This window comes from Lissotriton helveticus, chromosome 10 (assembly GCF_964261635.1).
Source record: "Lissotriton helveticus chromosome 10, aLisHel1.1, whole genome shotgun sequence".
Lineage (NCBI taxonomy): Eukaryota > Metazoa > Chordata > Amphibia > Caudata > Salamandridae > Lissotriton > Lissotriton helveticus.
In genome coordinates, this window is record NC_136071.1 from 1,074,768,614 (window position 1) to 1,074,794,626 (window position 26,013).

At 43.8% G+C, this 26,013-nt stretch overlaps 1 protein-coding gene across 1 annotated transcript in view; it reads left to right on the forward strand.

Annotated features, from left to right (window-relative positions):
* Positions 1 to 26,013, forward strand: part of THSD7A (thrombospondin type 1 domain containing 7A) — a 1,031,465-nt gene that overhangs the window by 834,672 nt on the left and 170,780 nt on the right. Inside the window, exons 12-13 of the mRNA XM_078663785.1 lie at positions 6,964 to 7,158; positions 15,529 to 15,792. Of these exons, the coding sequence (XP_078519911.1) occupies positions 6,964 to 7,158; positions 15,529 to 15,792 (459 nt within the window). The remainder of the gene's footprint in view (positions 1 to 6,963; positions 7,159 to 15,528; positions 15,793 to 26,013) is intronic.

The following is a 26,013-nucleotide window of genomic DNA, read 5'->3' on the forward strand; positions in this document are numbered from 1 at the left end:
CATACCGATTCGGTATTTAAGAACTGGCAATCGGGATGTAGGTATTTTGACCAATTCAATTACTGAATCAGTATGATTCGGTAATTACCGAATCGGTGATTACCGATTCGGTAATTGCCATTGATTCCTATGGGCATTGAGGCCCACAGGAATCAATGTCAATTACCGAATCGGTAAGAACCGATTCGGTAAAATTACCGAATTTACAAGGGGGACAGGGTGTCACTTTGACACCCTGTTGCACCCCTGATTCTGGCTTGTGTGCAATGTGACACACATATATGCCCTTAGGGCATGTATGTGTGCCACATGGCACCGGTGTACATGCACAGATGTGCATGTACACAGAAATTCATTATTTACCACCAAGTATTATTTGGTGGTAAATAACGAATTCCTAAGGGCCTGTGGCACTGTTTACAGTGCCACCTACATCTGGATTTACAGAATCAGTAAATTTACCGATTCGGTATTTTACCAAATCGGTAAATATACCGTATCTGTAACTTTACCGATTCTGTAACTTCAGGCCCCCTGCAGCTCAATATCCAAATACCGGTCGGTAACGGCCGAAATCGGCCGTTACCGACCGGTATTTGGCGACCTACATCTGGCCCTTAGAGTTTAGTGAGATAGCAGGGCACAACTGTCAAGTGTTGTTTTAAGCTAAAGCATTCAGATGTTAGTACACTAAATAACATCCTGTGGTCAACAATCTTCAATACGGGCAATGTTAAAAGCAGCAAACTTAGAGAAATGAACAGCACCCTTCAGAGTGAGATACACACAGTATAGTGAGCAATGTCTCAGTGTTTGTTAAGATACATATAACATTTTCATATTTGTTTTCTCAAAGAATATATACACAGAACGACTTTAAATCTTCAATTTTCTTTCTTTTATTCAGTTTTTCTTTTTCTTTTTAAAACAATCGCTGATAGCCAAAGAGCCATCGTTGCCTTAATCCCTAAAAAATCTTTTCAAACTTATAGAGTGCCTAGATCAATCTCTAGCAAACCTGCAATTTGGCAATCTATGGGAGCTGCCAGTTACATACAACATTTTCATAAAATCAGTGAATATTGCTGATAGACCTGACAGCCTTAGGGTGGGCTTCCCCCCAGATTTTTGCCCAACTCCTCAATTTTTCTGATCTAATTTTTGCTGGCTTAAGGACTCTGAGCACTTTACCACTGCTAACCAGTCTTAAAGTGTATTTTCTTTCTCCCTAACCCACGGTACCATTGGTTCATATCCAATTGCAATATTTCATTTACTTATAAGTATCTGGCAAATTTCACTACATGTGCCCAGACCTTGTAAATTAAGTGCTACTAGTAAGCTTAAAGCACTGATCGTGCCACCAAGCACAAGTTGCTCTTTAATAATGTCTCAGTCTTGCAACTGCAGAGCCTGTGTGTGCAGTTTCACACCACCATGTCGACCTGGCAAGTAAATCCTCTTGCCAGCCCAAAACCTTGCCTTTTTATCCATATAAGTCACCCCTAAGGTAGGCGCGCTATAACCCACAGAGCAGGGTGCAGTGTATTTAAATCTTTACATGTCTTGGTAGTGAAAAACTCCCAGTTTCGTTTTTTCACTACTGCAAGCTCTAGCTCTCACATTAGGTTAACATTAGGATTACATTATTACCCATTCTAAGTATAATTTCCAATTGGGACAAGATAATATTTTGAGTTTGGTGTTACCCCAATTTAAAATCTCAACTTATGGTGAAGTTTGATTTCAAATTGCTTACTTTTAGTAAGTGGGCATTTTCCTTACTTTAACCATTCTGTGTCTTCTGCCTGTCTCCAATACTTGTCTGGAATGGGTGACAGCTGGGCTTTGTGCATTCTCTCTGGACAGTCACACTGAAAGGGAGCTTAGTTGTGCCTTATTGGCCATTCAATTCTTGATGGCCCATCACCCGGCTGATGGGTCTTCCTGGCCCGGATGGGAGGGAGAAGCTGACACTTGTATGTTAAAGGGCTGTGCCTGTCCCTAAACAAAGAGCTGCACCCCACTTTAGGGAGTCTGGAGCCAGGACAGGAGAGGCAGGGAGCTTGTACACTTCAAATAATGTCTTTGAAGTCTCCCTCACTTCAAAGTCATAACTTGGTATAAATACTGGACCCTTGACACCACCAACTTATTACACTTATAGACCTGTGACTACTCTGCCAGGGAGAAGAACTGCTGTGCTGCAGAATGGACTGCTGCTCTGCTGGACTGCTACTTTGCTGGACTCTGCCTTGCACTGCTCTTGCCTTGCTGAGCTGCCCTGATGCCTGCTGTTCCCCTGCCTGGATGAGAAGGACTGGACCTGCACCATTTGAAACCAGATTGGCTTCGAGGGCTTGCTAGCTTGCCTCCTTTTGGCTAAGTCTCAGGGACACAAAATACTTAGAACCCTCTTGTTCAAATTCTTGGGCTCATCGCCTGTGAGTTTGTCCTACCGAGTGGTGCCACCCCAGTCCTGGACCTTGCAAGTAGACCTAGGGGTTTTCTTCAATGGAACCAATGTATCCTCTGCTGCAGTAGCAGAATCAACACATTATCGCTATTGTGGGAACCGGGTGTGCGCATCACACTCGGAATTGCCGCTTAGCACTCAGAACCGACACATCGCTGCCATGGCATGGAGAAGCTCAACACATTGTCACTACAGTGTGAAGTAACCCAGCACATCACATTTGTAACCGCAGCACTTCAGAACCAAAGCTTTACTCATCGACCTGATGCATATTTGCATGGGGAAATTCGGCACAACACCTCAACTGCGTGGGGATCACCAACACATCTCAAGCTGTGACAAGTATTAGGGTAGTTTTGCTCGGTGGTCCCTGCATGGGTCCTGTACCCACCCTGCGTCCATCCTGGGCAGCCTGATCTCTTGACTTTGTCCCTCTCCAGTGCAGCCATTTAACTTTTTAGCGCTATTTGCTTCTAAGCCCTACACGTGTAGTAATTCACACAGCCGCGTCTTTGAAGCAGTCTTTTAAATCATGTGGAGTGCTGCTTTTTTTTTAAACTGTTCGTTGTACCTTCCCACTTGGTTTGCTTTGGACATCAGTATGTTCTTTTAATCTCATGTGATAGCTCTAAAATTACTTTTAAAATCTGAATATTTATATATATTTATTGGAATGTTTTTATTAACTGATACAAATAAAGTTTAGTTACTTGCTTACTTACTCTTGAGCTGGTGCTAGGGAGAAATTGCAAACACCTGCGGGTGATCTAGTAATGGAGTCCGATTGATTTTTACAGTACTGGTGGGGGTGGGCTTTTTCTTGTGTTTGTTGGATGTGGCTGACGGCTTGAGAAATGTGGAGCTGTGTTGAATTTGTGGCATGCTGTTCATGTGCCAAGCCATTGCAAAAAAGGAGGAGATGCCATATTTAGAATGTTGAGTTGCTTTTGCGTTGTGCGGAGCCAGTGGGGCTGGTGCTGGGTAGTTCAGTTGCTCAGGAGACTGGAGTGTTTGATGTATCTGCATTTCAGGTTTGATTCTTCTGCTTGCTTTTTGTGTGGATGTCGCATACTGTGTCAAACTGCCTACCATGAACCTGGGGAGCCAATTTCAAGGTTTGGCATGCTTTCACCATGCCACGCCAGGCCAGGTGGGTCCTGTTGCAGTTTGGGAGTGTGACTTTGATACTGCATCCCCTTTGGGCCCCCAGCGCTTGGCATGTGCCACATTCCTGCTGCCGCCTGGGAATGCATGCCGGAGAGCCTGAAGTTTCCAGTGGTTGGTTGTTTGAAGTGTTTGAAAACCACAGAATGCATTGTGTACGTTATTGTCAAATCGATGGCAGTCGGTGTGCTGTGGAGCAGGCTCACTCATGCTGTCAGGCATTACTGTTCTGGCACTGCCCTGCGACGACAGTGTGGTGTTGAGGAACTGTCTCCAAATTGAGAGGAGGGGCATGCATGTTTCCGAAGTCCATAGGGGCTGAGGAGCATGTGCTTGGCTTCCCGCAATTCTGCCCGGAGGGTGTTTTCCTGCAGGCTCTGCACTTCATCCGTCACCGCCATGGGGTGGAGACTTCCGAGCATAACAACATGGAACACCGCTGTTTTGGGGATCAAAACAGAGTGCCAACAGGGTGAGCCGCTGGGAAGGGATGGTGTGTTGGTGGAGCGTGGGGTATGTCATGGGTGAGAGGGGCGGAGCCTGTCTCTTTGGGAACTCTGTGCCCAAACAGCCATGCAGCCACTCCAAACATGAGCGCTAGTGTTCCATCCAAAAACACATGTTAAAAAAGAGTGCGCTACAAGTATCAAATGGCCTCAAGCAAAATGACCCATGTAAGAGGGCCAGTCGCCATGGGCGTGACAAACATACCCAAAGGAGGGACAAATGGCACCATTCATCACACAAAGATAAAGCAGTTGGAGAGACACAGGAAGAAACTAATTAAAAGTGGTGGGCATGGCCAAACTCCTCATACTTAATACAGCATGCCTCGCAGAGAGGCGAATGCTCGCTGACTCTAGGTTTGACCTAAAACAGACGTGCTTTCTTATAGGTACCCAGTGCAGAGATCTCAATATGGGTTCAGTGGAAGAACAAGAGGGTAGTTTGCAGACCAACCACGCTGTTGAGTTCTGAATCACCTGCAGCTTGGAAAAAAAACCCTCGTTCATTGCGACCATTGGGGAGTTCCATACTCCAGGTGACTGAAAATAAATACCTGGGTAAGGAATTTCCTTGTCTGCAAGGGTAACCACTGAAAGGATTTTCTGAGCATATGCATCAGGCCAAAGCCTATTCCAGAGATTGAATTCACATGTTCTTTCATATACAGATTTTTGTCAATTAAAACGCCTACGTTTTTTACTGCTATTTTTGTGATAGGAGTAGGCACCAGTTCCCTGGGCCACCAGTAACTAGACCAAAAGAAATGAGCTTTCCCAAAAAGCAGTATCTCCATCTTACTGGTGTTGATTTGAAGGTAGTTGGTAGACATCCATTCGGAAATCATAGTCATACATTCCCTAAACTATAATTTTGAGGATTCGGGGTGGGGCCGCATGGTGATAACAAGGTGGGTGTCATTTGCATACAAGATTACCCCAAAGTCACCTGATCTTTCACTTTGGCTCAGGGGCCACATAAATGTTGGAAAAGGTTGGGGTGAAAAGATGAGCCCTTATCTAATGCCCTTATTCTCCAATGAAAACAGTCCAGCTGTAGTGAGTGAATATGTTCATCCAGTAAATATTCCAACCAGCCTATTGCTTTGCCCTGATACCAATCTACACCAATCTTTGGACTAGGATTGCATGGGCGATGGTATTGAATGCTGTAGACAAGTCAAGAAGAACCAGCATGGCTGAAGTTTCCTGTCTAAAAGCAAGTTTGATAGAGTCAAGGTCCTCCATTAGTGCTGTTTCTGTACTATAAGAAGTCCGGAATCCTGATTAGTAGCGGTCCAACAAAGAGTACATTTCTAAAAAAGTTATAAGTTGTTGGTTGACTAAAGTCTCCATAACTTAACCCAGAAAGAGAAGCAATGATATAGGTCAATAATTAGCCAGCTCTTGATTGTCCGCTGTTGTTTTTTTCTTTTTATATATTGGTCTGACAAGGGTGGTGTTCTACTTTACTGAAAATGATTCCAGGCTCAGAGATTGGTTAACCAGGTTAGTGACCAAAGCAAGAAGGGCTGGGGTCAGAGCAGCCATGATGTGAGATGGAATAGGATCATATGGAAACACCTATTTGATTCCATTCATCAAGGTCAATTCTTGTTCAGAAATGGCCGGATTGAAGGTATTAAAGAGTATAGGATAAATGGTAGCTAAGGGGTTAGGTGGAGTTGGCTTTTCCAGGTTCATGTCATTAGGAAATGACTCATAGATCTTGGACTTTTTTCCTCAAAGTAGTTTCTGAGATTGTGCAGAGAACCTGAGAGGGTGGGATTGGTGAAGCACAGCTTGTGGGTTTAGTAAATTCCTACACTATCATACAAAGTTCTCTTGTAGAGTTAGCAGTGTTGTTGATACTATATAGGCTTTTCTTACATCTTTGATGGTTGAGTCATACTTTCCTAATGCAGTTTTTATCATTAGCTTTGTCTCAAGGAGCTTTGGCAGTTCTCCACCTGTGTTCCAATTTCCTACAGGCTTTTTTTCCCTCTTTAGTGACTCCGAGTACTAATGTACTCTTAGTACAGACTCATGCTCTATACTCAATTTCCGAGGTCCCCTGCAGTTCTGAGGGGGAAGGAACAAGAGTTTCCAACATCATTAGAATTACAAGGTATGAATAATCGGAGTTTGAATTACTTGGTTAAAATGATAAATAACGAGGTGGAGTTAGGTCCACGATCACCTCCTGCCCAGTTGTTTCTTATTTCTTAGGGGACCCTCAGAATCCAACTCACAATTTCTTGTAACTTCACCCACCAGAGTTACAAATAACCATGGTATAAGCAACTCCAGGAATGGCAAATTATCTTAGAATAAGACAAACAATGTTCTTATTTAGACACAATTCCTGTTATGTTTTAAAATTCGACAAATTGTTTGGATACAAGAATAATACAGAGTCTTTGTTTAATGGTGTATTCCGTGATACTCCTAGCTAGAATAGAATGTGTACCGATGTTACACTGAACCACCTCCTCTCTTATTAGCGAACTTAAAGAGTTAGACACAAACAAAAAAAAACACGTGGTTAACTAATGTCAGTCTGCCATTAATGTTCCTTTATTTAACAGTGTCCAGGCCTTAAGATTTGAGAAGAGATTCGAATTTTGCATCAATAGATTATTAATTTGAGGTTTTGGAAATCGGAAAATGAAAATAATTACTCTCCTTATAGGCTGCGTTCCATTAGAACAAAGGTGGATGTATGATTACTCCACACCTATTAGATGTTGGGATTCCTGTCTAATTTGCGACCTGTAAACTAATTATTCAGAAGCTCGTCTGTTTATTTTTTGTTTCCAGCAATTACTTGCCGTAAGCAAGATGGCGGACAAGCAGACATCGGCGAGTGCCTGAAGTATGCAGGACCATTTCCAGCTCTCACTCAAGCCTGCCAGATACCCTGCCAAGACGACTGCCAGTTTACAACGTGGTCAAAGTTTTCATCCTGCAACGGGGATTGTGGAGCATTCAGGACACGACGGCGTAATTTAGCTGGTAGGTTCAGCAAAATATATGGGTAAACACAATGCTGCATCTAACGAACGGCCTCCGCAAGTTACTGACCAAAGATTACACATGCAATCATCACCTCGTCCTCGTCTTCCCGTCCCATTCCTTACACATGAGCAATTCACCTGCACCACAGAACCTATCACCTAGCTGAGGTCAAAATACTTCCGCCAGTATGCCATTGCCTACCCAGCCTGCACACAATGGGGACGCACGAAACCAGGACATTCTGAGAATAGGAAAGAAACTCATAAAACAAGCATTTACAATGCAATAGGTCTCGCAGCATTAACGTTTGAGTTACTGGCATTGTAAATGACAATGCTTTGCATTTTTTTATTTTTTTTATTTGCAATTGGTATATAAACATTGTTTGTTGTGAATGGTTAGCTGTTGCTTATGCTAAGCAAAGTTGGTAGTAAGATAGAGTGCTAGTCTTGCTTGTTATAAGCATGCTGATTTAAACAAGATTACACATTGATGCAGAGCCACAAAGAGGCGTCGGCTAGAGAACATCAACATTTGGCCCTGGGACACGATCTGCAATGTAGATCCAATTTTTATGCACTCTATAATGAGCATCCTTCCCAGGAAACAAATCGTATCGTTCGCCACCTCAGGGCCACGCTCGGCCATTTCTATGCTACTTTTCCCCTCACAAGGTGGAAGGGCATTTGCCTTAGACAGCATCACACAGAACTACCGGTAGCCGGGGGATCCGGCTGATACCTGGTAAGGCTAGTTGAAATGTGTCTAGGACTGCTATGTACCCGCAGATTACGCTTTGTTGGAAGGGCGATGCCTTGTAGTTTGGTCTATGTGGGATGCACTTAAAGGGGCAGTGAAATAGAAGAGGACCCAGGGATAGAACGATTCAGCGTTATATTCTTGGCCCTTGCATTGTTTTGGGATGTGAGTGTGACCTCTGTGGGAATCAACCATAGTTTATCGTGTTAATGGAAGGAAGATGTATTCTTGTCCTAGACCAGAGTAGACCTAAGTGTGTGTAACTTACAAGTCTAAAAAAAACAGATACGTTGTGGTGGTTAAATCACACAAGGATATTTAGAAAGTGGGGCTTTATGTTTTCTCCGCGGTGCTGCCTTGCTTTCCACTTTAAAAAATATATAATATTCATTAACTTGAGATTTGTTTGATAAGGGCCTTACTTTCCATGCCAGCCTCAGTCTGTGCGACTTCCAGTGATAGCCCTGCCTGCTGGAGCTAGTTTGCGCACCTGGCAGAGCCTCACACACGGTTGCACGGTCGGCGGGGCTCTCTGCAGCAGCTGGCTGCTCTGCCCTTCGCAGTCTATTCTGTTTCACACGCCTGCCTTTCAGCCCGCTTCCCATTTCTGAAGTACCCCTTTCCTAGGAGACTAGCAGATACGTCATATCTGGGCTGCCAGGACAGAGCAGGTTGTGTTTTGAAGCATTTCTTAGTATTACATCACGGTTTGTGTGGGAGAATGTCAGATTTCTCAATTGTTTCCCTCTAATGCGTCTGTAATTGGACAGAGGAACAACACTTTTTATTTATTAAATAGAAACACTTTTTCTTTCATTTAAATGCCTGATAGTGGGACACTTTTCTGTATTGTTTTTATCAAGTTTCAAGAATCACCACAGTTACTGCTGGTTGCCGCCGCCGTTGTATGTTCAATCAAACGGAAATCCCAGTGTTTATGCGCTAAAGTGACAGAACTGAACTAGGTTAAAATGGATAATTGTTTGACTTGTTTTTCACAACATGTAAATTACTTTGTGCAAGTTAACTGCAAATTGTGATCTCGAGACTGCACTTTAAGAAATAGTTGGCACCATCAGAAGGTAAACAAGAAGGCAGTGTCCTGAGCCCCCGCTGTGCAGTGGCACTGCACTCCCAGGTGCTTGCCGGGGCATGGAGCACTGTGCAGCGGCACTGCACTCCCAGGTGCTTGCCGGGGCATGGAGCATGCTCTGCAGGGGGCTGGCACGGCACAGACTGGCAGGCAGTGCACCAAGTCAGCACTGTGTACCATGCTCCACCCGTGCACTGGCCCCCTGCCGGCCACAAGGAGGCAGTGTACGGTGTCACCACCGTGCACGGGCAGGGATACGAGCTGGCAGGGTGCAGTCTGTCTTTTATTTTATTTTATTTTATTTCATTTATGCGTTTTTATATAGCGCGGACTTTACCCGAAGGCATCAGAGCGCTTCACAATAGGAACAGAAAATTACAAGTGAACAAATTGCAAAAGCAGACGTTAAGTTACATGAGGTAAAATTGGTAATTGTGAGCAAACAAAATACATGAGGTAGCAAACAGTGCATTACAGGAAGAAAAAGTGACAAGTGTAGCCAAGCGCTTCAGAGCCCCAGAAAGGGGTGGTAAGCACTATATAAACGTTACTTTACAGTCTGAAGCGCACGTAGGGATGAATAGACTATGCAAATGAGGAAACAGCCCCTTTTCTTGCAAGTTTTTCTCAAAAGGCTGTTTTCCAGATTTATGGCGCGTGAGTTAAACTGGGAGAAAGTGAAAGAAAGAGGGGTAGAGACGGAGACAGGGGTGCGAGAGGGTTCGTCCAAGAGTAAGGGAACGTTAAGTGAGTGGGAAGAAGAAAGGGGGTTGAGAGGGAGCGCAGTGGGGAGACTAAGAGGGCACAGCGCGTGCAAGAATGCGGCCCCGCCGTAGAGGATTTTTATTTATTTATTTATGAGTTTTTATAAAGCGTGGACTTAACCCGAAGGCGTCAGAGCGCTTCACAGTAGGGTGGGCTCCGACTCCTCTGTGCACGTCAACAGGGTGGCCGCTACCTCGTGGGGACGTGCTGGTATCTGGGACGCTGTCTCCCCCCTGCGCTTAGCAATACCTCCGCTGGCGCCGACGCTCAGCTCCTCTCCACCGGCCACACGCACGAGTAATGAGTAAAAACAAAACTGAAACATACATGCCGCGCGACGTGAGCTGTCTACGGTAGAAGCTCACACGCGCGACCAAATCCCAAGGCGCGCGTCGACGCGCGGCCCAATCCCAAGGCGCGCGTCGGAATTCGACTCTGCCATGCTCCTCAATCTGCGCGTGGCCATCTCTTGCTCCACTCGTTGTCGGCTGAGCTGACAGCTATAGTTTCGCGGCGAGAGCGCGATTCGCGCTTTCGCCAGGGCGAGACCTAAAAAGGAAAGCAACACAATCACCATAAACAGAAACAGAAACCTGGGAGAGAGATTGGCTCAGGAATGGAAAACCTGACTCGGGGTAATGAAGATTTCTAGTAAGCAACCGGGCATTCTGACATATCATTGCGCACACTTAGGTAATGAATAAGGAAGGTTGGCCAGATTTCAAGAGTGAGGAACCTACAATGTGTTTCCTTTGGTTTTATGAAAATTTTAAGTTGCATCTGTTTCCTACAATTTATCAACATAAACTGTACTCCTGGGTTTGATAATTTGCACTATCCTCCCACATCCTACCCATGAAGTGTAATGCAAATGTTGGTACACATCACAAACAAATTAGCATAGCTTTGTAAGCATTAGGGCACCCCCAATGACAAGGTTACATCAATTATGGTTTTGAGTGGATAAAGGCGTGTAGTGAAATGAGTGTCAGAATTATCAACATTACCCTTCGTAGTTTATCTATAGAAAATTCATTTTGTTGTGGTGTCGAAGCACCCTCCTTTCTTTCAAGTGAGTTTGTTATTTACTTTGGGTTACTCTTGGGTCATTGTAGGGCAGGATAACATGAGACGCTTGCAGTTTGTTTTCAGTTAGTAGATACTTATAATCTTTTGTGTACACTTTGTGGTGAGACTTGATTTGAGAGGATAAGCGAAAAGAATGTTGTACTCTTCTAACAAAAAAAAATCATGATTTTGATTAACAAGAGCCTCAGAGATTGAATTGTAGCATGTGAAGGTTAAAATCGTTTACAGGTTTTGGAAGAGCGGGAATAAGTGATATTTTGCACTGGTGCTTTGTAAATGTAACCCTAATTGAAAATTGGCCCCAGAAAATATATATGCACATAAATATTCCACAGTTGTGAAATGAGGGGTGGCACTCCATATACATATAGAGGGTGTGGGTCCTGTCATTCGTAGCCAAGCAGATTTCACTAAAGAAAGAATGCTGGCACTCATAAATCTGCTCTAGGATCTTTAATTTTATTTTATTATTCAGTTATGTGGCTGGAAGCTATATATATATATATATATATATATATATATGGAAGAAAGAGTTGCCCCTGGGTGGGATGTACTTCACTTACAGGTAGGAATTAATGCCAACGCAAGGGCGTGAGCCGCGAACAAAGTCCTTTTCCTGCCAGACGCGTTTCGGGCCAACGCCCTCTTCAGTGGCAGACCATGTGACATGACGGCAAGCAGCAAGCACCAGTAAATACCCACAGTAATTATATGCAGGTGTAACACCTGAAGCAATGCTTTCTGGGACTGGTGGTTTAGTAGAACCCAAGTGGGTCGCCGCCGCCATTCACATGCAAAAAAGTATTAAAAGGATTGCCAATGTCCCCGCAGGCACCCCGCAAGTAAAAGGCACCTCCCGTACCACAGTAAGCTGCCCAAATGAGGTAGCTGTGGACCCGCAGTTTTTCTGCGGCAGTGCAAACCCGCGACCCGGCCGCCCGCTAACAAATGGAAGAAAGAGTTGCCCCTGGGTGGGATATATATATATATATATGTATATATATATATATATATATATATATATATATATATATATATATATATATATATATATATATATATATATATATATATATACCTGGCTTGGCTGTTAAGGATGGACTGTCCCCTTGAGGCACAGGGTCAAGACTGATTTGCATATAGTTGTGTCTGAACTGAGGTGGCAGGTGAGTTAAAGAACAATGATGGATTCAACCCAGATCTGTGACTGGGGGTGAGTGTCTGAAAAGTTTCAGCACTCCGTCCATCATCTCCTTGTGTTTTCTTTGTACGCCCTAAGTTGGCACGGCATGCCCAGACGTGGGACCCTTGCTCACTTTGCCACTGGATACAAGCTAGCCTGGCTGATGAGGGGTGTTACCCCAAAACCTGTCCCAGGATGCTTGCATCCGTTTTGATTTGCATATAGCTGTGTCTGAACTCAGGTGGCAGCGTGAGCTAAAGACAGATGATGGATGCAACTCAGATATGAGACTGGCGGTGAGTGTCTGAAAAGTTTCAGCACTCCGTCCATCATCTCCTTGTTTTTGCTGTGTTCGCCACAAGTTGGCAGGGTATGCCCAGATATGGGTCTCTTAGTCACTGTGCCACTGAATTTAAGCTAGCCAGGCTGATGAGGGGTGTTACCCCAAAACCGGTCCCAGGATGCTTGTTTCCGGTTCAGGGAAGACCTGGCTTGGCAGCTCCCCAAAGTCCTCAATTGAAAACTTCAACAGGCCCAGAATCAAGCAGTCAGATTGATTTTCCATCAACCCAGACACTGCTACATTACCCGTCTGATGAGAAAATTACACTGGTTACCTGTAGAAAAAAAGTAGTCTTCAAGATGTGCTGTATTAATTTTAAGTCCCTTCGCGGAGGAAATCCAGCTTTCATATCTGTCCAAATTCATAAATATATTCCCAACCGAAACCTAAGATCCATACACATGAACCTTCTCACCATCCCCAAATTTAAAATTAAGAAGTTCCAGATTCTCAGTTTTGGCCCCTGCATCTGGAACACCCTTCTCCCTGAGATAAGACCCACCCCCAGCTACAGGAGATTCAGGCAACTACTAAGAACATGACTCCTTAAACAAGCATCTGACTAGGTACTGTTGAGTAGCGCAGAATACTTCTGTTACCCAAGTGCCAAGAAATCATTCTGGTGTAAGTTTGCTCTTCAAATACTAGTACCATAATGTTAGATCTGGGGGTCTCTAGTTGGCAGGGTAGGTACTAATGTCCAAATAGGGACCCTTGCTTTTAGTCAAGATAAGGGGGATACACTCTTTAGATAACCCCTGCTCACCCCCTTGGTAGCTTGGCATGAGCAGACAGGTTTACCAAAGGCAATGTGTAAAGTATTTGTACCAACACTGACAGTAACACAGTGCAAAAACCACAAATGGACTCCACACCAGTTTAGAAAAATAACGTATCTTTATCTAAACTACACAAGACCAAAACAACAAAAATCCGACATACACAGTTGAAGAATATGATTTTCAAAGAGTTCTAGGGTTTGCATCAAAATAATCCACAGTTGCACCACGTTTTAGCCCAAAGTACTTGTAGATGCAACAAAAGTTCCAAATGGAAGCTGCAGCATTGAAAAACAAGCGATGCAACAGCCCCGTTGGACCCAGCGGGCGTGTTGCGACTAATCTGGTCTGTATGGGGAGGGATGCGATACCTTGTATGGATTCCGGTGCGCAAGTTCGGTAGGAAGCGTCTCACACAGGCACGATTTGACGATCTTCGGGACGGCGACGATCTCAGGTGCGGTGGTGAGGCGCGGCGCAGCCTCGATCTTCTCTTCTCACGGCCCCTCTATGCGATGGCTCTGCGACGATGTTCGCAGCGATGTGATGCGGCCCGCAAGCAAGCGGTGCGGTGATCTCACCCAGAGATGACAGGTTCTACGAGGATACTCGCAGCAACAGGAAATTTCATTGCAGATCTTCTTCTTTTCTCCTTCTCCAGCTTCCCAAACAGCAGGCAGCAACTTCCAGAGGCCCCGCAATTGGATCAAGCACTCTAGGAAGGGCAGAACTCACTCAGCAGAGTTCAGGGGGAAGCTGGGGGTGAAGTCCTTTTGTTCCTGGCACTTCTTAACAGGAGGCCAGCTCTCCTTGGGCCCTTGGAGATCTCTTCAAGCATGGGGCCACAGCAACAGCAAAGTCCTTCCCCTCTCCTTGGCAGTAAAGCAACTGCAGGTCAGCCCACAAACACACAGCAGGACAGTCCTTCCTCTTCAGTCTTCCAGCTTTCTCCTTGGCAGAGGTTCCTCTTTGATTCCAGGATGATCTAACTTTCTGAAGTCTGGGTAGCCCTTTTTATACCAATGTTCTCTTTGTTCTCTGAGGGCAGAGAGCCTTGGCTGAGTCAGAACCAGTTCTGGTCAGTCCTGGAGCATTTTGTTTTCCTGACTCCTTCATTCCTTTCGGAGAGAGGGGCAGGGTCATCAGCCGCCCTGAGGAGATGGAGCCAGCATTGTGGAAGGCAGGCCAGCCCTATTCAGGCCCAGGTGCTATCCCCTCCCACAACTCAAGATTCAGATGGAGCTTTTCAGCCCAGGGATGACTCATTCAGCCTCTGGGAGCCACCCCAGCCCCTGTCACTCACAAACCAGACAGTCAATTCACAAACAGGCCACGCCACTTTCTAAAAGTGCTGTTCTCAAACAGAGGATTTAAAAAACATCCTTCCTAAAAGATAGGTTATTACATTCTGAGTTCAAGGATACAAGACTTTAATTTTGTATCTTGCTCCTATAGGAAGATATGCAGGTAAACATTATACACAGCATTCCCCAATATAGCCTATGGGCAAGATAGCCTTACAATAGTGAAAAATGAAAATGGCTGTAATTCACTACCAGAGCATGTCACCTACACTAGTACATGCTCTACCTTTCACATACACTGCACCCTGCCCAGGGGGGGTACCTAGGGCCTTCCATAGGGGTGTCTGACGTGTACAGAAAGGGAAGGGTTAGGCCTGGCCAGTGTGGACACTGGTCAGGTCAGCATGGCAGTTAGCAACTGCACACAGGCAGTTAGCAACTGCACACAGGCACTGCGGTGGCAGGCCTGAGACACCATTTTAGGGCTACTCCTGTGGGTGGCACAGTCAGTGCTGCAGGTCCACTAGTAGCATTTGAATCACCAGCCCTGTCACACCCAGTGCACTTTACTAGGGACCTACTGGTAAAACAAATATGCCAATCATGGATAACCAATCACAGTAACAATTTCTACAGAGAGCATATGCACTTTAACTCTGATCAGCAGTGGTAAAGTGCCCAGAGTCCTATTGCCAACAACCACAAGTCAGGAAAAACAAGGGAGGAAGAAGCAAAAAGTTGGGGGATAACCATGCAAAAAGGGCCATTTCCAAAAACATAATATCACATAACTTTAAATATATCTGACTTTCTAACTAAAATATATAGATAAATATCGAACTATACAACCATGTTTATAATGAAACTGCTAGAATTATTACATCGTTTTGAACATTTTATGACACAAGGATGAATGTAGCTTCACAGAACTAAATCATTATTCAATCACTCCTACTTAAAATACATATCCTGTTTTTGTATTGTACTATTGGATGTACTCATTTACATTTGTGTCAAATTTTCATGGTATTTTTATGACTCTTTTTCTTTAGGTAAAAGCAAGAAAAAAGAAAAATGCAAAAATCCTCCTTCCTCTCTTTTGACTGAAACACAACCTTGTCCCTGTGACAAGTACAGTGCTCAACCAGTTGGTAACTGGTCTGACTGTATTTTGCCTGAAGGCAAAATGGAAGTATTATTGGGAATGAAAGTGCAAGGAGACATCAAGGAATGTGGGCAAGGCTATCGATACCAAGCTATGGCATGCTATGACCAAAACAATCGACTGGTTGAAACATCGCGCTGCAATAGCCATGGTATGTATTGCTCTAATATTGTTCCCAAGGTAAAGAACCATTCAATTTGTGTCAACTTGCCCAATGTCATTAGCAACACTGTTCACTGATCACAATCCTCAGATATTAACTTTGTATCTGCCATAAACTGTAATCCTAAAGCCAATGTGCTTCAACATATTATCCCTTCTTCATATAATTTGAAAAGTCTGGTGTGGCACTCAGAAAAATCACAGTGACCTAGGCCCTTTGGGAGAGGGATGATGTCACTTCAGCACTAGTCAAGAAATGTGTCGCTCGGAATACAGGAAAAGCAAATCCCTTGAAATTCACCCCTATTAAGTGGTATTCATCTAAGTGATTTAAATTCAAACAGTCGCTTAATAGGCTTCAGGGGAAGTTTTCAACCATAGATATTGGCCATTTTACCATGCTCTCAAGGATAAAGTGAGGTAACTGAGAAGGTCATACAGACAAGAGGTTTGGCTGTCGAAATCATGCTATCAAGCAGTGCTATGGCATTGATTATTAAATGCTACTAAATTCAATATTGCGAAAGCACTTTGGGTGTCATTAATGAATTAGAAAGGGGGGTTAATAGGGCCTGTACTGCCAATATTATGCAGGCGGTATGTGTGAAGTGTATTACTAACCTGTATGGCCCTAGTGTTGCTAATACAAATTGCTCAGATCTGAGTCACTACCCTGTGAAATGTAGTAGGTTACCTGCAGAGACAGGGAGCAGACCAAATCTGATGCAATATTTTGGATTGCTAGGTAATATAGAAATATTTGTGATGGATTAGATCGACTGTGCCAGTGTTGATATGTGGGCTGAGGTGTTGACTTCTGAGTTCAATGAGGTATTAGCATTGAATATTGCTCCAGAGTCGTGCCAAGGAAGTTTTGTACAGCCAATTTTCAGAGGCCCAGCGGATAATTCTTCAAATTATTGGTTGATTGCTTTAACTGGTGTAGAAGCTAAGGTTTTTTCATCCCGTTTATGGATTGAGTTGGAAGATTGGACAAACTCACATGAATAATCCCATTTTAACCTGTTGGGATTTTGGGAGGGCCAATCTACAATTTCTTATTTACTGACCCTTACTTTATTGGCATAGCGGGATGTTATAAAAAACAAAACTTATGAATCTATTTTTTAGATTTAACAGCAGCCTTCTTTAATGCCACAACTATTAGACTTGGAGGATGGGACATTCCCCAACATTTGCTCCTGTATACAAATACTTGTGTTCAGGTTAAGCTAGGTGATAGTTTTAATTTGTCCTGGAAAAGCTACATTTTGACTGTTATTAAACAAGGCTGTGTACTTGCCTCCTGCCTTTTTAATCTTCTCATGTCAGATCTTCCGCAGCACTTTCCACCTGTTAATTCCCCCCTCCAAAACTTGCTGATATCCATCATAAATATCTTCAATATGCTGACAATACGATTTTTCTGGGCCAAACTCTGATAGGATTACTAACATTAATTGCATTTGATGATTACATTTCAGCTAATGGCTTGTAGCTGAATGTTAGGAAAACTAAAATTATAGATATTAGCCGATTGAAGTTTAAGTCTAGATCACAGAGAGTGACAGGTGGGCCAATTGAAGCTGTGAAGACATATAGATATTTTGGCATCTTATTTGATAATAACGTCTTGTTTAATGTTTTAAGTGCAAAAACATCATCTTAAATCTATGCTTTTAAATCTCTATGTAAATCATTGAGATGTCGTACAAACATCTTCAGCCAACTATTGCTAATGGCTCGCATATCACCAGTGGAAAAGATGAAAAATGATTGGATTTAATGGTAATTAAGGCTTGTAATCTTTTTTCTGGAATTCCTAGGTCAATTGGCCAAGCCGAAATTCGTTAGGAGTTTGATCTCCAAAGACAGCCCATGGTGGTACAAGGGTAAATTTTGTACTGTATGTATTCCTTGTATTTATCTGAGCCTGGCTACCTAGCAAATAACTGATGGGGCAAAATAAATCACTCTGTTTATACAGGAGCTTGGAGATCCCAAATTCCAATATGTTTCCAAAGTTTTGCCTCACAGACAGGGTTCCCAGAAATGACAAAGCTTAGTGTTAAACAGATTTTAAATACAAAGATTTGAATAAACTCATTCATTGAGGCTAAAGAGGCATTAGCGGCAAAGAAACATGCAGGGTCAGTGATTAATTCTCATTTAACCTTGCTAGTCATGCCCTATTTGACTGCTTATTTTCTGGCCCATATGAGGGATACATTTTTAAAATTAAGGCTTGGTAGGTGCCCCCCTAAGGAGGGCACACCAATTTGGATACAACATTGGTCAACCAGTGAATGTAGACTGTGTGGATGGTCAAGTGAAACTTTACTGCATATCATGTTTGTCTGTCCAAAATTGCTTATTGTGCACCATATATTATTAAAACCTTAATTTCTTTAACCAGGGGTCTGATCTCTTCATCAGGTTCTCATTTTATGCGTATCTGGTGTTTCTATTTCATACATTTGGCAGATGATAAAGTTTCTAACAATTGCAGAAAAAATGCTGGCATCTGTAGCTTAGATTTGTTTCCCTATGTTCGTCTGAAGGGGTCTTTACAGGATCAGACAACAGAAGGTCACTCTTCCCTAAGAATGTAATGCATGATCTGATTAATTGTACCTTCTTTGAGGCTCCTTTTAAAAAATGACAGTAATATGTAATGTATTTCTATCATTTTGTAAAATTGTTATGGTTTTAATTAATTAAAACAAAGTAACTTGACTGTCCCTAAATATGGTTGAACATTTACCCCAATCAAAGGCAAGAGTAGATCCTTTCTCAGGGTCAACCTGACATCAGAACACTAACTAAGTTTGCGGAGGTGCAAGAGTGCAAGGGAAGGGGTTTCTCCAAGGGGTAAAATATTGTCTCAGTGGATATCATTTTTTTAAGAAATTGCATAAATGCTATTATTGACTTCTTCTATATTACCGAAAGTTGTGAGTGCATAAATATCTTTGTGTAGAGGGAATTCCATACTCATACCTATTTTCCAAGAGTGTGAACTGGTTTTCAAGAGTACTCTTCAAACCTTTGTGTATTCCAAGAATGGGCCATTCTGTGTTCTTGCAATATTTCAACAAAGCTTTATTTCGATATATGTGATATCATAAAAGCACATTTACAATTAAAAACACAGTTCATTAAGAGTACATTTAAAAGAAATTACATATAAAAGCCTTTTATGCTACAATAAATAATTAAAAATATATTAAACTTTGACAGCTTTGTGGATATATAGATATATAAAAAGATATTTTACTTATACTTAATTCAGCGAATAGCCTTCAGCGTAATCAGCCAAGCTCAACTTAGAAATTTGGCCACCCCACACACTAAGGTTGTGCTAGCATCAGCCTTAAGTATTCTAAGTGCAACAGAGTGGTCCCTGGTTCCAAGCAACAGGCACACAGGTTTGAGCCATTTCTGTCTAGGTTGTATATAGGCTGGGCATACAAAAAACACATGAGCAATGTTTTCAGTGACACCTTCACAGGTTGGACAATCAGCGGGAGTTTGATGCGGTGGCTACCACTTGCTAGTACGGTCGCGAAGAGGAAGAGTGCCCATCCTGATCTGAATAAAAAGGGATCTATCTCTAGGCTTCGTAATAAAATTTAGATAGGGCTCCAGGCGAGGCTTAGGCTTGTGCTGACGGAATACCTCAGTCAGCCTACCTTGATTTGGGTGCCTCTGCTCTTGATCATCGACCCATGCCCAATAGACTCGCTTAGTTTCTGCCTTAGATAGCAATGCCCCGGGCTCCCAAGCAGTTATAAGGCCCGTTGCCAGTAAAGCTTCTTTATATTAGCTACCCAGCTAATTTTGTGGGATCCTTGAAGGTTCATGACCTCTCTTAGGCCATCAGCGTACCTTGAGAGCTCCGGGGTACGCCATAGCCGGGCCCAGTATGAAAGAGGGCGCAGAGTGGCTAGGTCCTTGATGGAACGGTGACCCAGATCACTCAAGAGTGGCTTGGTTGGGGGTACCCCTCGGGAGCGATACAAGCTCCCTAAAGAACTTGTTCTCTGCGATAACTAGGGCATCAACACAATCAAAGCCCCAGAGCTCTGCACCATAGAGGGCACAGCCTACAGCTTTTGCAGCATAAATATCCAGGGCAGGAGAAATGGGCTTGGAAGTGGAGGCACGGTGTTCCCTCCCTAGTACTCCAACTACCCTCTTATGGTTTAGCACCATTTTATCAATATGTGGCTGCCATTTAAATTTATCGGAAATTCTAATCCCCAAGTAGTCAAACTCTTTTACACGTTCCAGAGACACCCCGTCAAGAGACAGGGTAGATCTAGATGATCTACTCGGGTTAAAGTAAAGAAGCTTGGTTTTAGAAGTGTTTATGGCAAGGCCCCTCAGCTTACAAAACAAACAGAAGCAATCCAACAGCTTCTGCAATCCTGCGGGAGTTTTTGATACTAACAACGTATCGTCCGCAAAGAGTAATGCGGGGACTTTATCACCCGCCAGGACCGGGGCGTCAGCATTAATTTCGAGCAGAAAGGAGACTACACCATTCACAAATAGCGTGAAGAGTGTAGGGGCCAGTACGCAACCCTGGCGTACCCCTCTCTTCACAGGGATTTTATCCGTTTTTTGCTCCTGTGATCCCCATCTAATACGGGCATAATTTCCATCATGCATACGAGCCAAGAGATTCAGGATGGGCAAAGGAATCCCCATCTCCTCCAGGACCAGCCATAGGCGGTCTCGGGGGACCAAGTCAAAGGCGGTCTTCAGGTCAATAAATGCCAAATAAAGATCGCCTTTGCCAATGGTGACCACCTTCCAGTGTAGGAGTACCAACCTAAATGCCTGGTCTACCGTACTTGTGCAAGCCCTAAAACCCGCCTGAAAGGGTGATATAATGCTATTTTCATCCGCCCACAGGAGAATCCTCTCCAAGAGTACCCTGCCAACCAGTTTCTGCCCAGCATCTATAAGACTTATTGGGCGGTAGTTGGCAGGGTCCCCCCTGGGGCCCTTCTTGTATATAGGGATCACTTCGGCCCCCTTCCAAGAGTTCGGGACCGGTGAGCCTTCCAACAAGGCATTCGTAAGAATTGCAAAGTAGGAGGCCCAACCTTCAGTGTTAGCTTTGAAAAGGTCACCCGGTACACCATCCTGTCCCGGGGCCTTAGCGGGTACGATCTTGGTTAATGCAGCCAGCACCTCTTTCTTGTCTACACTAGTAAATGGAGCCCGAGCAGAATCAATAGCCATGGCACCATGAAAGGGCCCTGGAGTACCCGACTGCTCATCACCCCCGTACAATTTCCTAAAATGCTCAAACCACTCCCTATCCATTATATGATTAGGGATTTGATCCGGATCGCAGCCATTGGATCTTCTAACTAAAACCCAAAATAGCTCACCATTTTTAGATTTGCTCGCTGCTCTAAGACTATCCCAGTGTGATTCTTTCCACTCCCTCTTAGCTATTGTGATGGCTTGCCTATAATGTAATCTGGCCAGCCTAACAACAACTGGATTACCAGATTTGACAGCAAGAATCAGACTATTTTTTTTCATTCTGCAATTTCTATCAAACCGCTTCTGCACTGACTTGACATTCGTCTGGCGCTTTTTACTGGGAACTACAAACAGAGTACCGATCTGATCTATAGTATCAACATAGATAGCTTCTGCCGCCACAGGCCCAACCACGTCCTTACATGCTGCAGAAAGCCTTAAGGTCTGCTCACTAAGGATTTCTTCCAATGCACTTAATCTTTGCTCGTCCTTAATAAACTTTGGCCACTTGAGAAACCTATTACAATTAGATGGTACAACTGTCTTAGTTAATAATCTCGTGCTAATGGAGGGGGTGTACTCCTTCCTCTGCCACAGATCCACCATTGTGAGGGACAAGGGGTTATGGTCACTATCTACTGATGGTATAATGACCATATCCTCCACTAACTTCCATGCCCTCCTATCCACCATTATATAATCAATTCTACTTTCACAGGAAACCCTGTTATAAGTATTTGCCCCCCGAGCATCAGAGATAGTGCGCCCATTTACAGCTCTTGGTCCTGATTCTATCATTAGGGGATTCAGTTGAATGACAACCGGTAACCATCTCTTCACAGGCATAAGCGACAGAGACGGAATGCACCATCTGGCATCTTCCTCATAAACTCTAAGAATGTCATCTGCTGCCAGAGGCTCGAACGAACAATTTAGGTCCCCAGCGACCAGAACTAAGGAATCAGAAGGACACAACTGGAGCAAATCAGAGAGAGCAGAAATGGTGGAGGATTTCGCCCCCCCCCCCCCTTGGGTGCCTCTAGCATATACATAAAAAAATTCCCAGGTGGTAATGCCATTCATACCCTTGATGGAAAGTCTCATAACATCTAGTGTTGAACAAGTATGTTGTGTAATCTTAAGGTTGAGGCCTACTCTTACCCATACCATAAGCCCTCCAGAGGGACGACCTCGACCAAACAAAATAGCAGGTACATGAAAACAAGAAAAACCTGGCTTATACAGAGGTTCAAGACACCAAGTTTCCTGAAATAAACACATATCATACCCATCAATAAAATCGTTCCAATCCGGTACCAAAAGCTTATTTCGCAGACCCGCCACATTCCATGAAACAAGTTTAAAGTTATTGATGGGATCATTACAGGAGATTGGAGCACTTGGAGATTGATATAAATCCTGACTAATGATGTTAATAGCCCTCAGAGGTGCTGTAACAGGAATTGGTAACTCTGGGCCCGAAGACTGTGGTGGTACAGAAGGAAAGGGGGGGCAACTACTCAGAGGGGAAGAGGAACTAGTTGATACTCCTACTCTATCCTGGAGTCAGTCAACAGCCTCCAAACAGTTGAAACGATTTTGGGTGGGGATAGGGTCCAAGGATAAAAAAGGCCTTGGCCAACCCCCCTGGGGTGGCCCCCTCCCATTCCGCTGCACCACTGTCCAGCCGTCTGCTAATGAAGTGAAATGACCCGGGGGGTAGAAATAAGTCAGTGGAAGAGAGCGGATAGTCGCTCCTAGGCTGGGATATCTCCAGTTGCAAATGGGAAACATCCTTTACCACGCAACTTTTACCACGCACTGCTTTTACAACGCAGGTTTTACAGCGATAACCATTACAACGCATTGCACTGGGGGGCGCTCTAGGATAGGGAATAGTTTTAATTTACTATCCAACACCTTCCCTACTATCCACGGGGACTGGAGTTGGAATAGTAAATTAAACTATTCACTATCCAGCACCCCAAAGCGCTATGCGTTGTAACAGCATGCGTTGTAAAAACTGCGTTGTAACAGCATGCGTGGTAAAAGCATGCATTGTAATGTCATACATCCGTTGCAAATATACTCAACAGATCTGGGGTCGTTAAAGTTAATCAGAATGCAATCCCCCCTTATATTTTTGGCCAAATGGCCAACCCATGGCACCATAAGTATTTTACACACATTGTGTAAAGGCAGTGGTCTGTTTATGTTTAACCAATGGACAACTCTGTTCCTCAGTGTTGTAGGGGACTCAACCTCATGCTTACCCAATTCTGGAACCCCTGCTAGAATTACCACAAATGGACATACTTCCGGGGGTAGATATGAAATATTTTTCCCTTTGGGAATCTGGGCTATGGGAACCCCTCCACCCACGATGTCCTGTGGTACATTACGCTGGCATGGTTTACTTACATTGGCAGCTGCTAAATCTTTGTTAAGGGGTGCAACTGGAGCCTTATGGACAACGTTCAATGCTACTGCGTCCTTCAGGACAACCGGAGCATTTGTTCCACTGGCTTTAACTAGTGATTGGTTAGCCATAGGAGTAGCATCCTTTAATAAGAAGTCAGCAATTCCCTTAAAGTCACGCTCAATCCTTTTTAGGTGCTGTTCAATCTTGCTCATTCTATCCTCCAGTGGACGTAGGAGAAGTCTAAGTGCATCATATATAACAGTTGACTCGGGGTCCGTCGCCCCTTCCCTGTCGCCTTGGCTTAACCTCCCACTTGCAGCCTGATGCACCGTTCTAGTAAGTGTTGGAAACACTATAGATGGAACTAGGCTTGCTGAGTCACCCGCAACGGGCTGTTCCAGTGTAGCTGGAATTATTCTAATATTTTTTGGCGCTTTCTTTTTCTTTCCACCATTGTTAATTGACAGCCCGTGCTTATACTTGGGAATTGCCCCTGGGTCTCTCTCACGCAGTTGTCTAGTGTTGTATACCTTAACTACATTGGGCACAGTGGGCAACTTATGGGGAGATAGCAATAACGATTCAGAAACCGTGGACTGTCCACCAGAGGAAACGTGAGATGTATAACAAGGTGGTAACTGTAAAATGAGGAGTTATATAATTGGTGATGCACCAATACCACTATTAAGACCTTGATGGACAGCAGTCCGCGCTTTGGCAGTATGTCTCATTGAAGACCTTCTTGCATTGGCGAGGTCCTGGGAAACTCGTCGCTTCTTTATCGTGATCACCTCATCGATAACACAGTTAGATGACAATAATAAGATACAATGTACTCACAAGTCAAGGCCACATATGAGCTGAATGGGGGGGTGGCCTGTCCCGTCCTTATCCGGTCTTGAACGGGCTTAAACGGGCCCGCCCTTGGCCCGGGCTTCGCCCGGCGACGCTCCCGCGCAGCGGGGGCCTTAGTCAGCTTTGTATGGCGTATTACGTCCTGTGGGCGGGGCAGCCGGGCAGCGCGAACCAGGTGATGGCTGCCGGGCAGGGACTCTTGGGAGAGTGAGTCCCTGCAGCGCCGCTCTCAAGGCTGCCTTGATGAAAAACACCCCCGCAGCGTCCTGAGCAGCAAATGCTCAACACTCCAGCAACTCCCGTTGGCAACACACCCGAAGCGGCACCTGCGGAGCGGGTGCGGCGAGAGGTAGGCGAAGGGGCAGCAAACAAAGGAGCAAAGTTTCCTCCTGGAATTTCTAGCAGTGTCTTGCAATATTGTAAACCTGGGGGTACAGATTCATGAACAGTAAATCAGGCCAACAAAAGTGGATTTTCCATTTGGAAAAATGTTTAATCATCAATACGTGTTCGGTGTAGGTAAGTCTTCTTCCAGGAGAAAATCTGTTGAGGTGTGGGAATGCCCTGGGAATTTTGTGCACGACCACCAAATTATATGTTTCTGGGTATTTACAAACTTTTCCAGGATTATTCACACCTTAGACACATTTGACATCTTGCCTGTCAAGAACAGGAGTAAATTCTTGCAGATGGAGAGAATGAAGTGAGAACACCACCAAAAGTGATTGAGGAGTCAAAGACGGAGAAAATATGTAAAATATTCGTGTAGCACGTAAATGCATTATATGTATGCATATGTAAACCACATATAGTTTTGTGTACACAAATAATTTTGCATGGTCATAAATATGAATTCACAGAATAATTAGTCTTTGGAACGTGTGTGTGGTTCAACTACCCAGGAGAGTCCTGAATTCTTTTGTGAATTCTAAAAAAAAAGAGAAATGTATTTCAAACGTAGGCGAAAATTCAACGGATCTATTTCCCATTTTTTGTGAATAGGCCCGATGTTTTCCTTGGTGGCGAAAGCTGAAGATAAAGTTTATAGCTTCAAGTTCACACAGAGTTTTCAAAAATATAATGATATTATGCACATCAGGTTGAATGAGGATGGCATCAAATCACTTTTAAATGTTACTACCCAGGGGCTTCTAGTTATTGGGCACTGAGAAAGCTCAAATAGGAAAATGAGGCTGTTTATTGCATTGCCCTTTTGTGTTGACATTAATGTGTAATTTGTACCTCTCAGACCCGTCATTTGTTATGTGGGTTATGGTTCATCGTAGAGACAGCTCCATAAATTAATTAGAAGACAACTAATCCTGTCAACTCTGGTCCTGGAACAAGCAAGCCTATTTGAAAGCGTCATAGGCCTGTCACTTTCACATGAATTAGTAATGCTTTATGGTATTTCTGCTTACAATATGTGTACAGTATTCCAAAGGCTCTCTGTACAGTGTGGTAACAAAATTGCTTAAATTAATGTTCACATGCATTTTTTACTTTTTTTTTATTACAATGCTACCTGAATGTCTTTCACCTAATGATATAAACATATGTGTCAGACCCCATATTCATTCCACGATCAGTTCTTTAAAAAATAAAAGATAGCAGTGAATCCTCACACTCTATTCCTTCATCACTGTTTCT